Raw genomic sequence first — 20,000 nt, forward strand, 5'->3', positions numbered from 1 at the left:
AAATAAACGTGTGTGTTATTACATGAATGTACATTAAAAGAGGCATATCCTTTTTCTTTCTATGAAAAGGAAAAATGACTTGAAGAACTGGGCCGCTTTGTTTTTGTGTTGAAACAACCCCTGGCGGGATGTGTTCCTTTTTAATGAGATCATCTCAGTCAATGTGCAAGGCCAGTGTGTTTCAAAGCCAATGACATCTTCCCAATAACATGAGTGAGCATGAGTGCAAAATAGTGATGCCCTGCTCCTATGACAGTCTGTTCAAGGACCCCCGATAGAACTCATGATATGTGGACATATTTTGAGTCAGTCTTTTTGGTGCCCTTTGTTCTAATTGGTGTTATTTTGGGCTTCTGTGACAAGGGGCTTTTGACAAAGAAATAAAACTGAAGAAAACTGTGGGGTTTATTAAAGTCGACATTGAGTTCAAAAAGACATGCAGGCTCACTCACAATTTTCTTATCCATTGAAATACTGTACAGTATCAGCTGACCCATTACCATCGATCTGTATAAAGGCTGCTACCCAGTGTACAGTTAATGACACATTTCAATAGATTCTCTGTGTAAACAAAATTGATATGGGACAAACATTTCTTCACTCGAATACTTTTGAGAAACGTAAATTAAATGTATATACAATTTGATGGACAAATCAATACAGAAGTTGTAAGAGTTTATAGACCTGTAATACTCTTGCAATAATAAAACAATTCTTTCTTATCTTCATGTCATCCTGTTTGTTCCTGTGCTATCCACAAACTCTAATGGTCAACATGGCATTTGTTTTCATTGACAATCTGTAACGTTGACAACTGACACACCTGACGCACTGTCACCTACAGTAGTTACAAGGGGACATCCAGGAGTCGTTGTTGAATTGATCTTTGGAATACTCAGATAGGGAAGGTTCCCCCCCATATCCTCTGTTTCTGATTGGCTCTCAGTGAGGACATGGAATATCCTGCCTTCAACTCCAGGCAAAACAGCCACGCCCTCCAGCTGCTCACTCACAGTCCTCTCAATGGCTGAACACACACACAACAATGCAGAGTAAAGCTGAGGTCATATTCACATACAACCTGTGATAAGTTCAACAACATAGGAGGAAAAAAGGTTAAAGCTAAGTCCACAAGTGTGGATTCCTTATCTTAATGAGACTTCATGGTTCATACAGTATAATGGTTATACTGATTTACATGGTTATACAGTATAATGGTTATGGATGAATGAACGATTCAATGATTTGATAACTGAATGATCAGATACATGAGCAGCCCTCCTCACCTGACACAGATGGGCTGCTGGAGACCTTGATGAGGCCCATCCAGTGGCCAGACTTGCAGGTCTTCAAGCCTCTGAAGATCTGGCCTGACTCAAAGTGGTTGATCAAGATGGTGGAGAGGGTCTGGGCGTTCTCGATGTCAAACTTCAGAGGGCATCTGGCGAACATGGTGTAGCCGTCTTTGCCCTGGAGACAATGGTTGCTTTGGTTGACTTAGCGGCTACAATCTTCCCTGTCCGTTTATTTTTCATTTAGCTATTCAAGCTACTCAATTTACAAAAAGCAACATCTAGTAGATATCTAGAGACAACCACTGATATTTCAACTCACATTTTCATGACATTTTAATGGACAAGAATTAATGGAGAAGAAAGTGTTCTTATTTTATCTTATCTGGCAGATAGGGAGGATGTAAAAGCCAGATGTACCATACAATACCTTTGTTAGGAATTCTTTCATTGCAACCAAGTATTTTCTGTCTCTGTCTAGACTCTTGCCTTGGACCTTCACAGTTTCAGCAACGACCCTTTGGCCAGGTTTTCTATTGGGGTCAAAGCCAAACTGGATTCCAGCAACCTGGGGAAATCTGAAATGTCAAAGCCTCGTGAAAAACTCTCCCACATTTTTGGTACTTCGCCATCATGTTTTTTGACACACTTACGCGCTCACATGATATCCCACTCTCCTTGCACATGAATAAGAAATAAAATAAGCAGAAAAGAAGATACACAAGGAGGTTATTTTTCCTGTCTGGTACTTTGACACTGCTCCAGGAGGGTGGCCTACCTTCCATCAAGAGCAGGGTAGTTGCTCACCCCGTTCTCCAAGCCCTCATAAAGCTGCTGTCCCGTGGCCTCCACCACCAGTACAGGGTCCTTGATGGGTAGGATCTGCATCAGGTCATGCATGGTCAGGGGGCCCGCCATGTGGATGCGGTCTGAACGCAAGGTACCTACAGGGCAAGGACAAAGTCACAATTACACTGGTGAAGAAATTCATACACACACCTTCACTCACCAGATATAAACCAAACAAAAGAAGAAGAAAAAAAAAACCTCCTGCTCTTTTTTCCCTCCACTCCAAAGTTTCAATGATAAATTGTTTATTTTGACTTCATCCAGGCGATACTTTGTGGAGGTAGTCATATTTCATAACTAACCCACGTGTTTGATACCATTCCTCATTCCATTCCACGCATGACAATGAGCCTGTCCTCCGATTCCTGCCTCCACCAGCCTCCACTGACAAAGAGTATGGAAGATAGTAGTAACCTGAATTTAAAATCGCCACCTCAGCATGAGTAGCCTCCAGCATGGCGTTGGTGATCAGATTACCCAGGTTGCACTCTGCCCGCCTCACTGTCGCGCAGCGCCCATCCAAGTCTGTGTCCGTATGGCAGAGGACCTCTCCTAGCATATGCTGAGAGAGAGGCAGAGAGGGGGAGAGAGAGGGGGAGAGAGAGAGAGAGAGAGAGAGAGAGAGAGAGAGAGGGAGAGAGAGATAGTGACACATCTTTTCACTTTCATTAATTCTATCTATAATTTTTTTCAACAACCCATTACATGTTATATAAACAGACTACCGGAGGTGGGTGTTAGCATCTGTATCATCTCATGGTGGGTGGAAAACTAACAGGGAAAAAGGAACAGCCTAAATGCTATCTAAATCTGAGTGTCCTACCTAAGCAGGTACAGTGCATGCTACTGTCATGCTATTGAACCACGCTTCAAAATGTCACACATGCCTGCACGTTATTGGTGTATTCCTTCACAATCTGTTTGATATCAGGGTCCTCCTTCAGGTGTTTCAGCGTGGATATCTTATGACAGCTATACTTGAACTTCATATCCTGGTCCCTCACTACGTCAATCTTCGACAGGTACCTGAACTCAGACCCGCTTTTCACTATGAGGATCCCGTTCACCTCCAAAACCCCATACTCATGGTCGTGACCTCCCAGTATGAGATCCACCCCCTTGGAGTCCGACGCCAGCCTGATGTCATTGCGCCACCTCATATGGGTGAGTGCTATGACCAGTTCTGCCCCGTTCTCCCTCAGCTCTGCAGAGAGATGATTGGCTGTCTCAACGTAGTCCACATAGTGGATGTTGTTCTTGTCCACTGTGCCCAGGATATCCAACCAGTCCTCCTCTACCAGTCCCATGATTCCGATCTTCAGGCCGTTCCACTCCAGGATCCTACTGACCACGCCGTGGCCCAGTGTTTGAGAGGTGAACCTTTTTGTGAGAACAAAACTTTGTTGAAATAAATAGATGACGAATAGAGATGAGTAGAGTGTGCGACTTGCATTTATTTTTCAAAAAAATGGAGCAAGATAATATAAGCCATTTAGCTGACGCTTTTATCCAAAGCGACTTACATTGCAGTGAGTGCAGACATTTCAGTATATATGGTCCCAGCGGGAATCAAACCCACAACATACGCATTGTTAGCACCATGCTCTACCTACTGAGCCACAGAGGACCACAGAGATTCTTGCATGCTAAACTGGACTGTGGCTTTAATTCCCAGCATCAAAAAGAAGAGACAGCATTGTATGAACCATGTGTATTGAAATCTCACTTGTCGTAGACGTTACTGAGAAACCAGGGGAAGGACATCTGTGGGGTCATCTCTTCCAAGAGGTCCACACCAAAATCAAACTCATGATTGCCTATGGACAGTATTGTGATCAGCACAACAACCATGAAGAATGTTATCAGCATGCAATCAGGATAACAATGAAAATCAGGAAAGGGGAAATGCTTTAAGTATTATTTGGAAATAGATAAATTATTTAGGATAGAGATACTATCTCTAATTTTGAGCGATTGGAAAATTTAAATGATGTCAGAAACATGACCTGTTTTATAAATCAGGTAAAGTTGGGCTAAGTTATTCCAAACTATACAAAAATAAAGACATGGGAAACACATTGCTTTCAGGGAAAGGTGGATCTGTGTGTGTGTGTGTGTGTGTGTGTGTGTGTGTGTGTGTGTGTGTGTGTGTGTGTGTGTGTGTGCTCTCTGTTTAATGGATTTACCCAGGCCTTTTCTGCATGTTCAATGAAATAGTAATGCATAGTTGGAAAGAGAAGCACTCACCATACACAGCACAATGGACTCCTAATTTATTGAGAATATCTACCATATGCTTTCCCTTTGTGATTGTGCTTAGCAAGGAAGGGTTCAAACAGTCACCACTGAAAACTACAAAAGGATTCAGCAACTGGAATTCTTTCAGAGCTGTGGCAAACCTGCGGGAGGAACAACACAACTAATTAAATGAGCGGTGCTGTAATTATCGAAAAGAAACAAGGCCTAAATTACTGCTATATTTTGACATTTTAAAACACACTTTTTTTTACAAAATCAATCCGGAGAAAAAGCTATGAGCACACAAATGCTGAAACCTATTATTCTATAAACCTATTATTCTATAGGCTATTTCTGACTTTTCCAACAGTGGTCGACTAGCAGTTCGCTAGCTGCAGACGACGTTCAAGTCACCTTGCTGCGCCGCCGACAGGTTCCTCTGTTCTTGCTTCAATTTCGTATACGTCGTTAAAATGTAAAATAGTGAGCACTACCTCTGGTTCAGCTGAATTGTCACACGATAAATCGTCAGACATTTTTTATTGATGAGTTTTTTTGCGAAAATATGTCAAATAATGTAAAGAAGTCTTTTGGCTCAGGGCCGAACTTCTGTCTCCTTGGAGATAAGTGCGTCTCGCGACCGAGCCAGATTTGAGCGTGCGAATGTTCCAAGTGCACCTTCCAAAAACACCTTTCCTGGTTTATTTCTGTTGTTTGAACATGTTCGTAAAAATAAAACGAATAACTAACGAAATAAACACATTGTTATTTATTTGATATATGATATTATGAGTGCAATTTATTTTGGTGGCACTACCTATCCTGGTAGGCTACTTGATTTGATTGTCCAAGTTAAAAAATAATAAGTAGCAAGCTACCGGTTTCTAGTATTGCAGAGATGATAAGGTTTAGCTTTTCGTTTTTATTTTAGGTTAGGTAACTAGGCTACCTGGTCATTTCTAAAAGTAAAATAAATGATAGGACTCTGTCTTAAGCTAATCATAGGTATCTGATGCCGTATAAGCCTACCTATACAATTAGCATTGCCTATTGGTAACTGCATCTTAGGACAATAACTTCAATCATTTCACAGGTTGAACGTGGATCATTAGGGGGTCTGGCTTGACGGGTCATATTAGTATTCCTGTCCTATGGGTGTGCAGCGTTGCCAGCCACGTCAGGCCTGTAGCAACTGCCCGTCTCATTCTGCCTCACCAAGGTTAGATACACTTGGCTGGACACACTCGAAGAAAAAGACCTTGGGAGCAAAATCAGCATCTTGGCAACCAGGAATAGGTGTCACACTCTTTTTCCTGCAGAGATGAAACAAGACTTATGGCAATAAATTGACTCAAGTGACATTTCTGCTCTATTTTGACGTTGGGGCGACGTTTTTTTTGTTTGCATAGGGAGTGTTTGCATAAGCTGCATAGCGTTATCAAGACAAGAACCTTCTCAGCCGTCTTATTTAGCTTCATGGAAACGCGCAATCATAAGAAATGGTTGCATTTAGTGAATGCCCGTGAATGCGAGTGCCTTCTATCGACAACGCCAGTGGTGTGTGAGAAAGGACACTTCAGTTAGCTGGATCCCGGATCGGGTGGGTATAGGCTATACCGTAAACCGTCTGCTGGAGTGAAGGTGACTCGCGCCCCTTTGCAGTCGAGGCAATGCGGAGAGGAGTCGCGAGCGCTCATCCGGTACTTCTGCGCGCTGAGTGTTGCCTGCGAAAAGACTTGCTCCTTCTTCGACAGTAGAGAAAGTGAGAGAGAGAGAGGAAGAGATATAGAGCAATAACGATCAAAGATACAGCCCTGCCTGTGCTATAGCCTTCTGAAGCTGTGTCAACAACGAATATCCCACAAAACGGAGAGGAGAAAGGATATCGGCGAAGGTGGAGTTTTGGGGGGATAGAAAAACAACGTTCTGTGTTAGTGCTGTTTTATTAGTGCATGTGTATGCATGAGTTCTGCACCGAATGGGCGCAAGAACCGCCCCAGATCCGCAGGGAACATCTTCCAGATCGGCAAGCCTCCCTATCGAGACCCCGAGAGAAGGGAGAGCACCGAGAGCACCCGCAAAGCCCAGCGCGCTGTGGCCGACTGCAGAATGGTGGGTTTGTGACACAATATGATCGGCGCTAGAGTACGGTGTTGTTCATCCACCCTTTCTCAAGACTCACATTTCGTTCGTTCACTGATGTGGGCTATTTAAACTGCAACAAACTGCCAATGCACCCCGCCTCCTTCCTCTCTGTACTGTCTGGTGGAAAATGATATCAATTTGCTTTGCTATTGTTGCAGAGAAAACAAATTGACCCTCTTTTACACTCCGTTCATAGTCACTGATTGCCTGATTGCGCGTGTGTGATTTGGAGATAGGCTACAGTGTTGAAACAGTGTTGGTTGTTATGATGATGATTTGGGATGATCTCCAATATCGCCTACATTACATAGTTGTCTAACGGGCTCTGTGTGATGGACGCAGACAGCCCATAATTTGACAGGTGCTGGCAGAAACGTCCATATGTATTCTCTCCCCTCTCGTACATCAACGAACGTCACTGAATGTCAGAACGGAGAACCGGAGAATGCTTCTGGAGCGCTGCCGAAAAGAAAAAGCTTTGTCCCAACCAATGATTCAAGGTTCTTTTGGAGGCAAATATAGCCCTAACTTAGCATAATGGGTTTTCGTCAATGAATCATTTATTAATTCAACATAGGTTGATAGGCACGCACACTCTCGCGATTATTTCATCATATAGTCTGTCCTAATGTTTTTGTATATCAATATCGATAAGCTTTTGTATCACGGTTCACGGCAGGCTTTTCCCTCCGTGTTATAGATCAAAGTATCTAGGCGCAAGGTTGCTGATCACACAAGTAGTGCTGAAAAGCTATAGGTTAGCCTATTTCTTGCACCTGCAATGCCGACGTCTTCATTGTGTCCCTAGTGTGAAAAGCTGATAAATTGGTAACACTGTTAAGCACTACATTGCTCTTTATTGTACACTTAAGTTGCTCTGATAATCATGTCCCAAGACGCTAAATTGTAGCCTATTTTGGCTACAACATGACATCTTACCTATTCCGTTTGAAAAGCTTTGCGTTTAAAGTGGGTTACATTATGTTTTGGAAAGATTTTCTTGCAAGGTTTTGCGTTGATGAATCATTGACTGTCATTGTGGCGACTTAGTGCACGAGGGTTAAATTATAGTCTTGCTCCTAATGTAACTCAGGTTTATCTCTTATTTCTCAGATCGTCCAGGAATTTAACACGCTAGTGGCCCTGTACCGTGAACTGGTCATCTCCATTGGGGAGATCTCCATCGACTGCCCCACTCTACGAGCCGAGATGCACAAGACGCGAACTAAAGGCTGCGAGATGGCGAGAGCCGCACACCAAAGTCTCTCGGTTATATCGGGGTAAGTTGGCGCTGTCCACGGTCCTGAAACCTCAAACCGCCCCGCCGCAGCGCGGCCAAATGGAGAGTATGGGATGAAGTTCCCGCTAGATGGTGACCCAAGGTCAGACTTGCGTTTCCCCTCAAATCTGTGCCAACGACACACACACACACACACACACACACACACACACACACACACACACACACACACACACACACACACACACACACTATCCAGGAGAGAGAGAGAGACATAGAGACTGACTGCGGGGAGCCTTAGAGATCATGCACAGATGCTAGTTTTGTGCACTTGCCTTTTCCTTTTGTATGACGTGGACCTGGTGATTAAACCTGCTTTGTTGAGAGTTTGCTAAAGCATAGTTGCATAGTTTGGATTGAGTCAGATATCAATGGAGTATATGTCTATATATACCATGGACATTTGACCTCTTACCTCCTTTAAAGATTTAATGATTACTTTGTCTGTTGTTACCTTTTTAGACAGCATATTGGTTACTTATGGCTTAAACTTGACACATTTCTCACATCTCTATATTAATCAGATGCAGTTATACTTCTTGCATATTGACATGTGTGCAATGTTGGATCATAATTCATAGTCTATAGAATAGTCATAATCTATAGAATATTTATAATCTATAGAATAAACGACATATAGCATTGCTTCTTCTTTTTCCTCATGCATTTTTTCACAATATGATAATGTCTGGTTAAATGTGGAGAGTTGTGCTCTACCTTGATTTAACCTATCCGTCCATTTAATAATTCATCCTCCTGCACTGTCCTTTAAGTGATTTCAGAATGTGTATCCTTCACAGTGTGTTACACGCCTGAGGAGACCTGTGCATCTCAGCCGGGGTTGTGTGACACACTGCTCTCACAGACGCATGGAATGTCCTCTTATACATGCCCCTGTTAGCATGAATCATATGGCTTCAGTGGACCCAACTCCTGTTCCGTCCCACAAAGATTCCTCTGAAACGTCACTTTTCAATCATAATCTTAAAGCTGTGTAACAAACATGCCGGTAGCAATTGATTTAATATTTAAAGCTATACTACGATTCCAGGTGTTATGTTACCAAGCAATACACGCTGCAATAACATAGTCCTACTTTTAATGCAACTGTTGCCAAAGAGAGATAGATTTATTTTTGCTAGATCTGAAACTCTCCACTGACAACATCATTTCCATCATTATAATCATCACCATCATCACCTCCAGCCTCCTCTCTAAAAGCTTTCCAAGCCGTCTCTGTGGCTTTGTTTTGAACACTAGACACAAGAGCTTGTATTAGACGCGGCAGATCGTTCCCCTTTCATCTAATAAAGCCAGCCTGTCTGAATGGTCTGAGTGATGCGGGCCTCTCTCTAATGTGCCATAGGAAAACTGATAAGCAGGATGGCATCGATGACAGCTGTACTTTAGCTAGCCTAGCCGCACTCTGACACTGACGGGAAAACAAAGCTGACTGTGGAAGGAGAGAAAGACAGAGAGAGGGAGGGAGAGAGAGAAACAGAGAGAAAGAGAGAGAGAGAGAGAGAGAGAGAGAGAGAGAGAGAGAGACACACACACACACAGAGAGGGAGAGAGAGAAACAGAGAGAGGGTGAGAGAAAAACAGTGCATTTACAACAGTTGTAAAACATTGGAACCTGTTTGTTCTATTGGGAGGAAAACATGAATTAGATCATATGCCCCATTTGTCTTAATGTCTGATGAATTATTTTCCTCATTATCTTATATTTCCTTAATCTCACCTGATGTTTAATTCCCCTCTTAAACAGATAGTTCACTTTAAAATACAATTTCTGTGATCAACCACATGCCCTCATACCAAGACAAGTTTTAACCTAATCCTGGTTATTTAGCTATATAATGGAAGTGGATGGGGTTGGATTTTAGAGTGAACTATCCCTTTAATTCCCTCTGTGAAATGGATTCAGCGATTCAGACGTTTCCTAACCAGCCCTTTCTCTCTGTTCCTGCAGGCCTGAAGATGGAGAGATCCACCCAGAGATCTGTAGGCTCTTTATCCAGCTGCAGTGCTGTCTGGAGATGTACATTACTGAGATGCTGAAGTCTGTGTGTCTGCTGGGCTCCCTACAACTCCACCGGAAAGGTAAACAAAACAAAACCTACATCGACTCTGAAAGCAAGAGTCAGAGTCGGGTCAACTCTCAAAATCTTAGGGTCGTACACAACTACATAACACACAGTATAACCTGACACAGAGCCTAGATAAGGCCATGTGTCTGCTAGGCTTTTTGCATCTCCAGAGCCAAGGTACAAAACACCTGGGATGACCTGTCATAAAGCCTACATAACACTGTTAGAACCTGACATAAAGCGTTGATAAGCATGCATGTCTGTTGGGCTCCCTGCAGCTCCGCAAGAAAGCATGAGGCTGCCGACATTAAGCCTACTGTTAGTGCATAAATCATGCATTGATACCATTGGGAGATCTTAACCTGCATGCATTTATTCATGCATTTAAAACTGTTATAAGGAGTTATGAGCTGTTATAAGGAGTTATGAGCAGTACTCCATAGGTGTGAAAGGCACCCCAACCAGAAAGCTTATTCATAGAAAGTTTTATCCTCTAGGACGCACAATGCTGTATGAGTGGGTATTACGTAATGTAATGAAATGGCACTAATTTATTGGCACTCCGGTACATGACGCGGTGATAGGGTTGTGTGATCACATGCTATAGGTTTGACACTGCTGTAATTGTGACCCAATGCTGTAGGTGTGACACCGTGAGTGTGTGTGTGTGTGTGTGTGTGTGTGTGTGTGTGTGTGTGTGTGTGTGTGTGTGTGTGTGTGTGTGTGTGTGTTCCAGGGAAGGATGTCTGCGGGCCACCCAGGGTTGACAGTAAGGTAGAGGAGAGCTCTGACATCCCCATCCTAGAGGAGACCTCCTCCTCCCCTATGGACTGGCCTCAGCTTGGCTTGCTGGTGGCCACAGATATAGACAACACAGAGAGGTAAGGTGTGTGTGTGTGTGTGTGTGTGTGTGTGTGTGTGTGTGTGTGTGTGTGTGTGTGTGAGGGGACTGTTAGGTGATAATACAACATGATGGACTGCGTTTTGACAGGGACATGAGAGAGATGAAAAACCTTCTCAGCAAACTCAGGGAGACGATGCCTTTACCACTGAAGAACCAAGGTAGGACCTCAGCTGGGGAACTGATGCTCTGCTTCAGACACTACTTTTAGTATTCTAGGAGTTTTAAAAAAAGTTTCAACATGGAGGCTCCATTGCTACAGTGGTTTGACATAGTGCATCTGTGTGTATAACTATGTATTGATGTTCTTGGAAGATTTGTGTGAAAGTTAGCTGTCAGGATTTGCCTTCAGTTCAATTGAACCCATAACGTATGAAAGTGAAATTCTGTAATTAAGACTTACCATTCACTTCTCACTGTTTTCAGATGACAGCAGCTTGCTGAACCTGACTCCCTACCCGCTTGTCCGACAGAGGAAGAGGCGTTTCTTTGGGCTCTGTTGCCTGGTAACCAGCTAAGGGCCCCACCTTCCTGGGTGGGAGGCGGCAACAAAGACACCATTACCCACAATCCCTCACCACTTGTGTCTCCCACCAATCTATTACTGCCATTTCCAATACAGTTCTCTCTCTCTCTCTCTTTTGTTGAAAAGGCTGCCCATTTTATAATTTTATTTTGTAATACAGAGATGAATTGTAATTGCAATGTAATTAAACCAATAGTCATGAACGTATATTTTAAGATATTTTGCAACAGATTTTCCTTTTTTTTGGTAAATTAGGTTGGAAATCTTGTTTTGTCCAATGTACGTGGGAAAGAGAGATCATTTAAAGTAATGTCAACATTCAATTTCTTCCATAGAGCTGAATCGCTAAAAGAATGAATTGAAGATTTACAGTATGATCTGTGTATTTGTGTCAAAACAATGTTACCAATATGCTACTAATAGGCTTTGTCCTACTAGTGATGGACGACACTTGCCGTAAACAGTGACACATTTATAAGTAGAAGGTCAGGAGATTCGTCTGTCCTAGTGTCCGAATGACCAGACTGTGCGGGGTGAGTCTGTCCTAGTGTCCAGATGACCAGACTGTACGGGGTGAGTCTGTCCTAGTGTCCGAATGACCAGACTGTGCGGGGTGAGTCTGTCCTAGTGTCCGAATGACCAGACTGTGCGGGGTGAGTCTGTCCTAGTGTCCAGATGACCAGACTGTACGGGGTGAGTCTGTCCTAGTGTCCGAATGACCAGACTGTGCGGGGTGAGTCTGTCCTAGTGTCCGAATGACCAGACTGTGCGGGGTGAGTCTGTCCTAGTGTCCGAATGACCAGACTGTGCGGGGTGAGTCTGCGTTCTGAACACATTGTTTGCGTTTCCTTCACCGTTCGTTTCTTGCTGTTTCTCTACTTACTGTACTTACCTTTATTTAGTCTTCCATGAACCAAAAACCTGTACCCAAGTTTTACTGTCCGGCTTCAAGGAGGAATATACAATACAATACTCAAAAAAAAATAATACTTCTTTGCACATACAATATGTACCTATAAGATGAGATGTTAGACTTGTATATACACACATACCTATCAAGCGATGCGCTCCGAATTATTTTCCAAGTTGGGATTGTTTAGTGAAATCTTGGTTGGTTGGCATAAGCAGGTGGAGTCTCTCTGTCTGGCACAGTCAGTGTGGGCACCGGGGACACAGCATGGGTCTTGCTTATCAATAATAGTGGTGGATGTGTAGGGCATGGTGAAGGTACTGTAGTCCAAGCTGAAAAAAAAAAGCTATAAGTCATTTTACATTGTTAATAAACCTTTTTTTATTTAAACCGATTTAAAACTGTCTTTCATCTTATGTCTGATTTGCTGCAAAACTCGATAGATTCACATGCATGCTGCTGTTGCGTCCACTGGGTGGCGACAGGCGTACACATTTCTGCTCCAGCAGCGAGTTCGTTCTCATAACATTTTCTGGAGCCAGAAGGTGGGGGCAGGGGAGAGAGAACTGCCAGAGGTCAGTACAGCCAAGCCCCGTGAGAGGGGCCAGCTGGACAGCTCTTTAGATTACTGGAAACACTCATATTCTGCGATGAGAGGATGGGTGAATGGACTTAAAGTGAACATTACTAACACATGCAACCTTTCCATCACAGAGACAAACTGTGTATGTGAAGACATATCCACTCTCCAAATACACAGTGTGCCACGTCAAACTGTTTACTATATTGTGTAACACATTTTTGGTTTGATAGCATTACACATTCCGTTCCATGCATCACAATGAGACCCATCTCTTCAGGCTACATCTTAACGGTCCTTCCTAAAGACCTCTTCACCCCCACTACCCCCCTGTACAAGTTTCTCTCCTATTAATTAAAAGAATAATAATAAATAAATAAAAAATCCTTCTTCTAGCATTGTGACTGCCTATGGCCCCTGGTCTGAGCATTGATTACTTTATCTTATGACGACTGATGGATAGATGATTCACTTACTTAAACAAATGTATTTGTTGCAAGTCGCTCTGGATAAAGGCGTCTGCTAAATGCCATAAATGTAAATGTAAATGCCTGTCCTCTGATTTCTGCCTCCACCAGCCTCCCCTGCTGGACATGGGTTAGTCTCCAGCTATTGTACCACAGGTGGACACTTCTGTATGTGTCTCAATGATGCCCATTAATCGTCTCATTCATCTGATCCGCTTTTTTAAAAGTTGTTCGCATCGTACAGAATCGGATATCTGACCGGATATCAGATATCTGCCCACTATACCCATCCACCCTTTTACACTGTCATATATTGATTTATTTTCTTTCTTCATCCAATAAACGAAATGCACAGCTCCATTCATATCTCTAGAACTGACATGGCACACTCATAGCTGCAGTCGCCCACCGATTTAAGCACTTGTGCGATCTTAAAGTCGTGCTTGGCAGTGGCCCACCTCTATGTATAACTCTGTGTGATGTGTGCTTGGCAGTGCCACCTCTATGTATAACTCTGTGTGATGTGTGCTTGGCAGTGCCACCTCTATGTATAACTCTGTGTGATGTGTGCTTGGCAGTGCCACCTCTATGTATAACTCTGTGTGATGTGTGCTTGGCAGTGCCACCTCTATGTATAACTCTGTGTGATGTGTGCAAGGGGGGGCTGTGGTGCTGCCAGTAATGGAGCTCTGAGTGTGATGGGAGTGTGTTGTTGTGCAACGTGCACACACACACACACACACACACACACACACACACGCACACACACACACACACACACACACGCACACGCACACACGCACACATACTGTACACAGACACACGCACACGCACACACGCACACATACTGTACACAGACACACACGCACACATACACGCACACATACACGCACACATACTGTACACACACACACACACACACACACACACACACACACACACATGCACACATACAGACATGCACACACACACACACGCACACACACACACACACACACACACACACACACACACACACACACACACGTATTCTCTCTCTCTCTCTCTCTAAACACTCAAAGAGTGCCCAGGCAGCTTGCCAGGATGTGGAATAGGCTGTCAGTCAGTGGTAGTGCTGTTTTTTTTTTTTTTACTTTAGACAGACAGCTCTCTGTGATGGAGACCAAAATACTCTATGTGCAAGCATGAAGCCAAAACTCTGAGACACAGGTTATAAACAACAATTTTAATCTATGTATTGCAGTGAGATAACATTGCTAACTGAGACAGACACAGAGAGGTGGAGGAGAGGGGCAGTGTTCTCTGTCCTCAGGTCTCACAGGGCAGGATGCTGACGACCGACACCGTCTCCCCCCGACACCTCCGCCGGCCCCCCTCACACTCGCCCATCGTCTGATTAACACTGGCCGCTTCACCCCCGACACGGACACACACACTCAACCCTGGGTCTGAGCACTCTGTAGACTCTTTGCAGCGACATTCGCTGGTTTGCTCTGTTAGAATGGGGGCAAAGAGAGGGGGGACAAAATTACGTTGAGATCTGTTGCATCTGTCGCATGATGCATCTCAAGCATGCATGGACACACACACACACACGCACACACGCACACACACACATACACACGCGCATGCACACACGCACACACACACACACACACACACACACACACACACACACACACACGCACACACGCACCCACACACGCACACATGCATGCACCCACCCACGCATGCATGCACACACACACACACACACACACACACACACACACACACACCTGTGTATGACTGTATATTATATACTTTTTATATATTATATATCCATCCTCCATCTCTTGCTTTGTATCCATACCGTCACAAGTCTCCCACAGCTGGCAGTCAGTGCAGGGTGTACTTTTGGCATCTGGCCACTGGCAGGCGCTGTCTTCCAATAGCTTGAAGCTCTTCCCCAGGCACTGAAGGGCATGCATCTGGCATACGGTGACTATGTTTGTTCGTGTCATCTCAAGGTTGCCGGAACACACTTTCAGAGATGACCTGGAAGGGAGATCTACAGTGGTCAGTAGTCTAAAGATGAAACGTTTCATATTGAATAAAGTGATCCTGATTCTAGAACACCTGTCAGTATAGTTACATAGCATGATATAGAGTAAAGTTGGAAACACCTACGTGCACTCATAGGGCAATTTACAGACACATTTGTCTATGGCCAGTTTCTCCCATGGTTTGCACTGAACTGCTTGGTGATCAGTGACAATAGCTGGTGCCAGTTTCATGAACAAGATAGAAATGACAATTAGGTGCAAATCCACAATGCTGATAAAACATTTTTTCGTTTTATGAAGACTGAAAAGTCATATTCAGACACAGAAGTTGAAATCTGAACTTCTTCCTTATGTATCTTAATCAGACTAACCTGGATAAATACAGGTTAAATAAAAGATCCCCAAGGGTTACCTTCGCTACATTTGATGTCTTTGGGGTTTGGTGACCAGTTCAGACTGGAGTCACAGATGATCTCTGTGTCTCCTATTATCCGTCTTCCATCAGGGCAGGAAAAAGTGATCTTCTCCCCTATGTCATAGGAAGTCTGCCAAAGAGATGCTATGACATCATCAGGAAGGGACGGAACCCCACACCTGGAGTCTGGGAAAGGAGAGATCAATGATGGATGGATGCCTCTCTCTCTCTCTCTGTATCTGCATCTCTCTCTACAACTCTTTCTCTCTCTCTCTCTCTCTCTCTCTCTCTCTCTCTCTCTCTCTCGTACAAATAACCACATCATCCTGTCAGAGAATACAACAAATACAAATGGAGCAAAATACAGCACCACTTACTCTTGCACTCCTTCGGAGGTCTGCTCCATGTCTGATCACCAGAGCACTCCGCCATTCGGATGCCAATCAGATGGTAACCCTCGATGCAGGTGTACTCGATCTTATTGCCAACCACGTACACATCTTTGGGGTTCTGAGTTCAATACAAAGAGACACCACAGCAAAACATAGTCAAATCCATCCACCTGAGGACATGGAGGTGGTGTTTCTGTATGGTTCTGTCCAGCGTAGCTTACTGTCGTAATACAGTTGAATTACAGTTGGTCTACACTGAGCTGCCTGCGAACCCCTGTCTCTCCAATTTACACTGTACACATAGAGTACATGACATAAAGCCCATTGTGTATGAATTACACGGTTAGAACCTGAGTCACATTGGTGAATTTAGGGGGTATAACAGAGAACATAAGGAACATACAGTAGGAGGCACCCCCAACAACACCCCCAAGAACACCCCCAAGAACACCCCCAAGAACACCCTCAAGAACACCCCCAAGAACACCCTCAAGAACACCCCCAACAACACCCCCAAGAACACCCCCAAGAACACCCCCAAGAACACCCTCAAGAACATCCCCAAGAACACCCTCAAGAACACCCCCAAGAACACCCCCAAGAACACTGATCCTCACCAGCACAAAGCCGTTGGGTAGAGGAGGCGGAGTCCCACACGTCTTCTTCGGAGGGAGGGATAGGTCAAAGCACTGAGGCTCTATGGTCCTGGGTAGCCACAAGCAAACACACAAACAAACAAACACAACTGTGGGGGGCGCATAGTGGCATAGCACACTGACGCGCTCACCACGTAATTGCAAGGTTCCTGGTTTGATTCCGACCCTCGACCTATCTTGCATGTCATCCCTCCTCTCTCTCACCCATCCTTCCTGTCAATCTCTACTGTCTCTATCCCAATAAAGCACAAATGCCCTAAAAAATAAAAAAATAAAAAAAATAAAAAAAACACAACTGTAAACATGAAACCAGGTACGTTGGGAAGCCATGAAGGTGGAAATGTGTAGCGGATGTATCGCTTTTGTGTTGCTTACTGCCTTACAGGGGAGGCTGGTGGAGGTAGGAATCGGAGGACGGACTCATTTCTACCTCCACCAGCCTCCACTACTGCCTTTGAAAGAGCTTACCTGCATGTTACGCACTTTTGGCAGCAAAAGTACTTCATGTAATGAGAATTATAAAGGCTTTAGGAATGTACGATAAAGCATTAAGTCTGCCTGATACCATATCTCCAGTGTTACTAAAGGGGTCGTACGTGAATGTATCCAAGTGTAGAGTTTTATCTTAGTCTTATCTATAGAGAAATAGGGAGTGTTCTGACTGGTAGTGCTCCAGGTCCCCTTCATCGTTGCAGGCGGATTTCTTTGTGGACTCCCCAATGCAGTGCTGGCCGCCATTCAGAGGGCTGGGGTTGGTGCACGCTCGTGTCCTCGACCTCCCCGCCCTGGAACAGGATGTCCAGCCAGACCAGCACGTCCAGCTGCCATGGATCACTCCTTTAAGAGAGGAGAGAGAGAGAGAGAGAGAGAGAGAAAGAGAGAGAGAGAAAGAGAGAGAGAGAGAGAGAGAAAGAGAGAGAGAGAGAGAGAGAGAGAGAGAGAGAGAGAGAGAGAGAGAAAGAGAGAGAGAGAGAAAGTGAGAGGGGAGAATGGGAGGGAAAGCGGGGGGGGGGGTCATAGGTTTGTGTTTCTTTTCATTGTTTGTGTGTGCGTGTGTGCGTGTGCATGTGTGTGTATGTGCGTGTGTGTGTGTGTATTTGTGCGTGTGTGTGCGCGTGTGTGCGCGTGTGTGCGCGCGCGCGCGCGTGTGTGTGTGTGTGTATGTGTGCATGTGTGTGTATGTGCGTGTGTGTGCGCGTGTGTGCGTGTGTGTGTGTGTGTGTGTGCGTGTGTGCGTGTGTGTGTGTATGTGTTCATGTGTGCGTAAGGGCATGCCTGCGTGAGTGTATCCCACTACATTTCCCATGTTCCCATGTCACCTACCCTCCTGTCCCTCCACCTCCTTCCCCTTCTCACAGGCCGTCCCTTTGGTGCCAGGTTTACAGATACATCTACACTGATCCCCATCCATCACGGCCAGGCCGTTGTTCCTGCACGGCCTACAGTGGCAGGGGTGTCTCTCGTTGGTGTACTGCTCTATGGCTCTCCTCAGATGGATCTTCTTCACTCCTGAACACTGCATCTCCTTCACCAGCTCAGACAGAGGTATCAGCTGAAGCAACACGAGCACATTGACATGGGTCAGACTGAAGGGCCAAACACTTTAGGCCACTTAGATAAACACCAAGTTAGCGCTTGTTTTTGACATACCAAAGGGGATGACATACCAAAAAAGGTAAAACAATTAATTAATTAATTTCCTTTTTTGTTCAGCCCTCTTTTACAATATGAATATTAGCGACTCATGCTTTTTAAGGTTTCAGGAGTTGAAATATGCCATTATTTGGGCATCATATTGAATAAAAGATGAATGGTAAAACTTGCGCCTCGACATTTTCTGCCTCACTAAACTATTCTGTACACGTGGGCGCCAAGAAAATATCACTAAAACAAAGTCATTTTCTCTCACCTTTTGTTTTATGACTTCAGGAAAGTCCCGTACAGACTCCGCCCAGTTCTTGTACATCTGCCAGTTATTGGCTGGATTGTCGAGGGTCATCACCTTCACCGCTCCGATCTGTTTAGTTCCCCCTCCACTGGCGTCAACCTCCTTCACTTCGTCATCCTTTTTGATATCTGTTTAAAGTGACCCATAGTGTGGAAGAGTAACAGTTACATGTAGTGGTGTAATATCACATCAGCATATTGAGACTTGAGTTGGCCACATTTTGAAATCATTTGAGTTGGCCGCATTTTGGCCACATTTTGAACCTAACCCTAACCCTAACCCTAACCCTAACCCTAACCCTTTACATTGTTTCTATAGTCTTACCTGGAGGGGTGTATAGTTTAATGTTCTTGCTGCCTTTGTCGCAAGACTCTGTTGTCCATGAAACGAATAGAATCCAGTGTTTGGTCTTGGTACATGTACGGAAGGCCGACGATTCCCGAGCTATGGACAATGGAGGAAAATAACAAAGGAGTAATCATCAAAGGAATGAACGCTTTCAACACAAACTAGTCAATGAACACTTATTCATTATAACCTTCTACATTACTTTGGTGACTAGGTCCAGGACTCAATTCTCAACCTGGTCACACTGGATCGGCTCTCTAACCATCCCCATGTCCAAATGGTTACAATCGTTAACCAATCACCTACTCTGTGATTGCTATGGTGGCTTTGTGTCACCTTTGTATGACACTGGCCCATAAATGACTTGCCTGCTTTCTCCGCTGTTTCCTTGTCGATGCTGAGAATGGCCTTGAAGGAGCCCCCCATGATGCCCTCAGATGAGTAGTGGGTTCCATACCTCTCCAGGACCTTTCGATAGGTGGCGTAGTCGTACACGCTCGGAAGGTTGGACAGAGCCTTCCAGAACTCCTCGGCGAGGGGGAGGTATGCAGGAGCGGTGTTCTGGAACTGGACCAGTTCAATGTCGTTCTTGATCACCAGCAGCTGTTTGGTCTACGGAGACACAAAGCAAAAGAAATACTGTTTGTATTGTATTTTTGTTGTTTATATTGTTTGGTATTGTTCTTGTCGTAAAGCACTTTGAGATGTTTGTCTGTAAAAAAGCTCTCTACAAATACAATACCAGTCAAAAGTTTGGACACGCCTTGCCAAGAGTGTGGAAAGCTGTCATCAAAGCAAAAGGTGGCTACTTTGAAAAATATAAAATATAAACCATATTCTGGTTTGTGTTCCTTCATAGTTTTGATGTCTTCAATATTAATCTACAATGTAGAAAATA

General features: G+C 44.3%; 2 protein-coding genes across 2 annotated transcripts in view; one reads left to right on the top strand and one right to left on the bottom strand.

Annotated features, from left to right (window-relative positions):
* Nucleotides 1-6,341: 6,341 nt before the first annotated feature.
* rgs7bpa (regulator of G protein signaling 7 binding protein a) lies at nucleotides 6,342-11,333 on the top strand (the record flags this gene model as incomplete). Its single annotated transcript, XM_083674181.1, has 6 exons — nucleotides 6,342-6,491; nucleotides 7,638-7,804; nucleotides 9,797-9,927; nucleotides 10,651-10,795; nucleotides 10,906-10,976; nucleotides 11,242-11,333. 6 exons carry the CDS (start codon nucleotides 6,342-6,344, stop codon nucleotides 11,331-11,333), a joined length of 756 nt encoding a protein of 251 aa, XP_083530307.1.
* A 3,255-nt stretch (nucleotides 11,334-14,588) lies between these two features.
* Nucleotides 14,589-20,000, bottom strand: part of c7a (complement component 7a) — a 9,902-nt gene continuing 4,490 nt past the window's right edge. The window contains exons 8-18 of the mRNA XM_083674006.1: nucleotides 19,471-19,714; nucleotides 19,079-19,198; nucleotides 18,716-18,882; nucleotides 18,130-18,358; nucleotides 17,469-17,643; nucleotides 16,768-16,855; nucleotides 16,136-16,268; nucleotides 15,756-15,944; nucleotides 15,468-15,558; nucleotides 15,151-15,335; nucleotides 14,589-14,791 (exon numbers count right to left, since the gene is read on the bottom strand). Coding sequence (XP_083530132.1) covers nucleotides 14,607-14,791; nucleotides 15,151-15,335; nucleotides 15,468-15,558; nucleotides 15,756-15,944; nucleotides 16,136-16,268; nucleotides 16,768-16,855; nucleotides 17,469-17,643; nucleotides 18,130-18,358; nucleotides 18,716-18,882; nucleotides 19,079-19,198; nucleotides 19,471-19,714 — 1,806 coding nt within the window. The 3' untranslated portion in view covers nucleotides 14,589-14,606. The remainder of the gene's footprint in view (nucleotides 14,792-15,150; nucleotides 15,336-15,467; nucleotides 15,559-15,755; nucleotides 15,945-16,135; nucleotides 16,269-16,767; nucleotides 16,856-17,468; nucleotides 17,644-18,129; nucleotides 18,359-18,715; nucleotides 18,883-19,078; nucleotides 19,199-19,470; nucleotides 19,715-20,000) is intronic.

Source organism: Argentina silus (assembly GCF_951799395.1).
Source record: "Argentina silus genome assembly, chromosome: 7".
Taxonomy (NCBI): domain Eukaryota; kingdom Metazoa; phylum Chordata; class Actinopteri; order Argentiniformes; family Argentinidae; genus Argentina; species Argentina silus.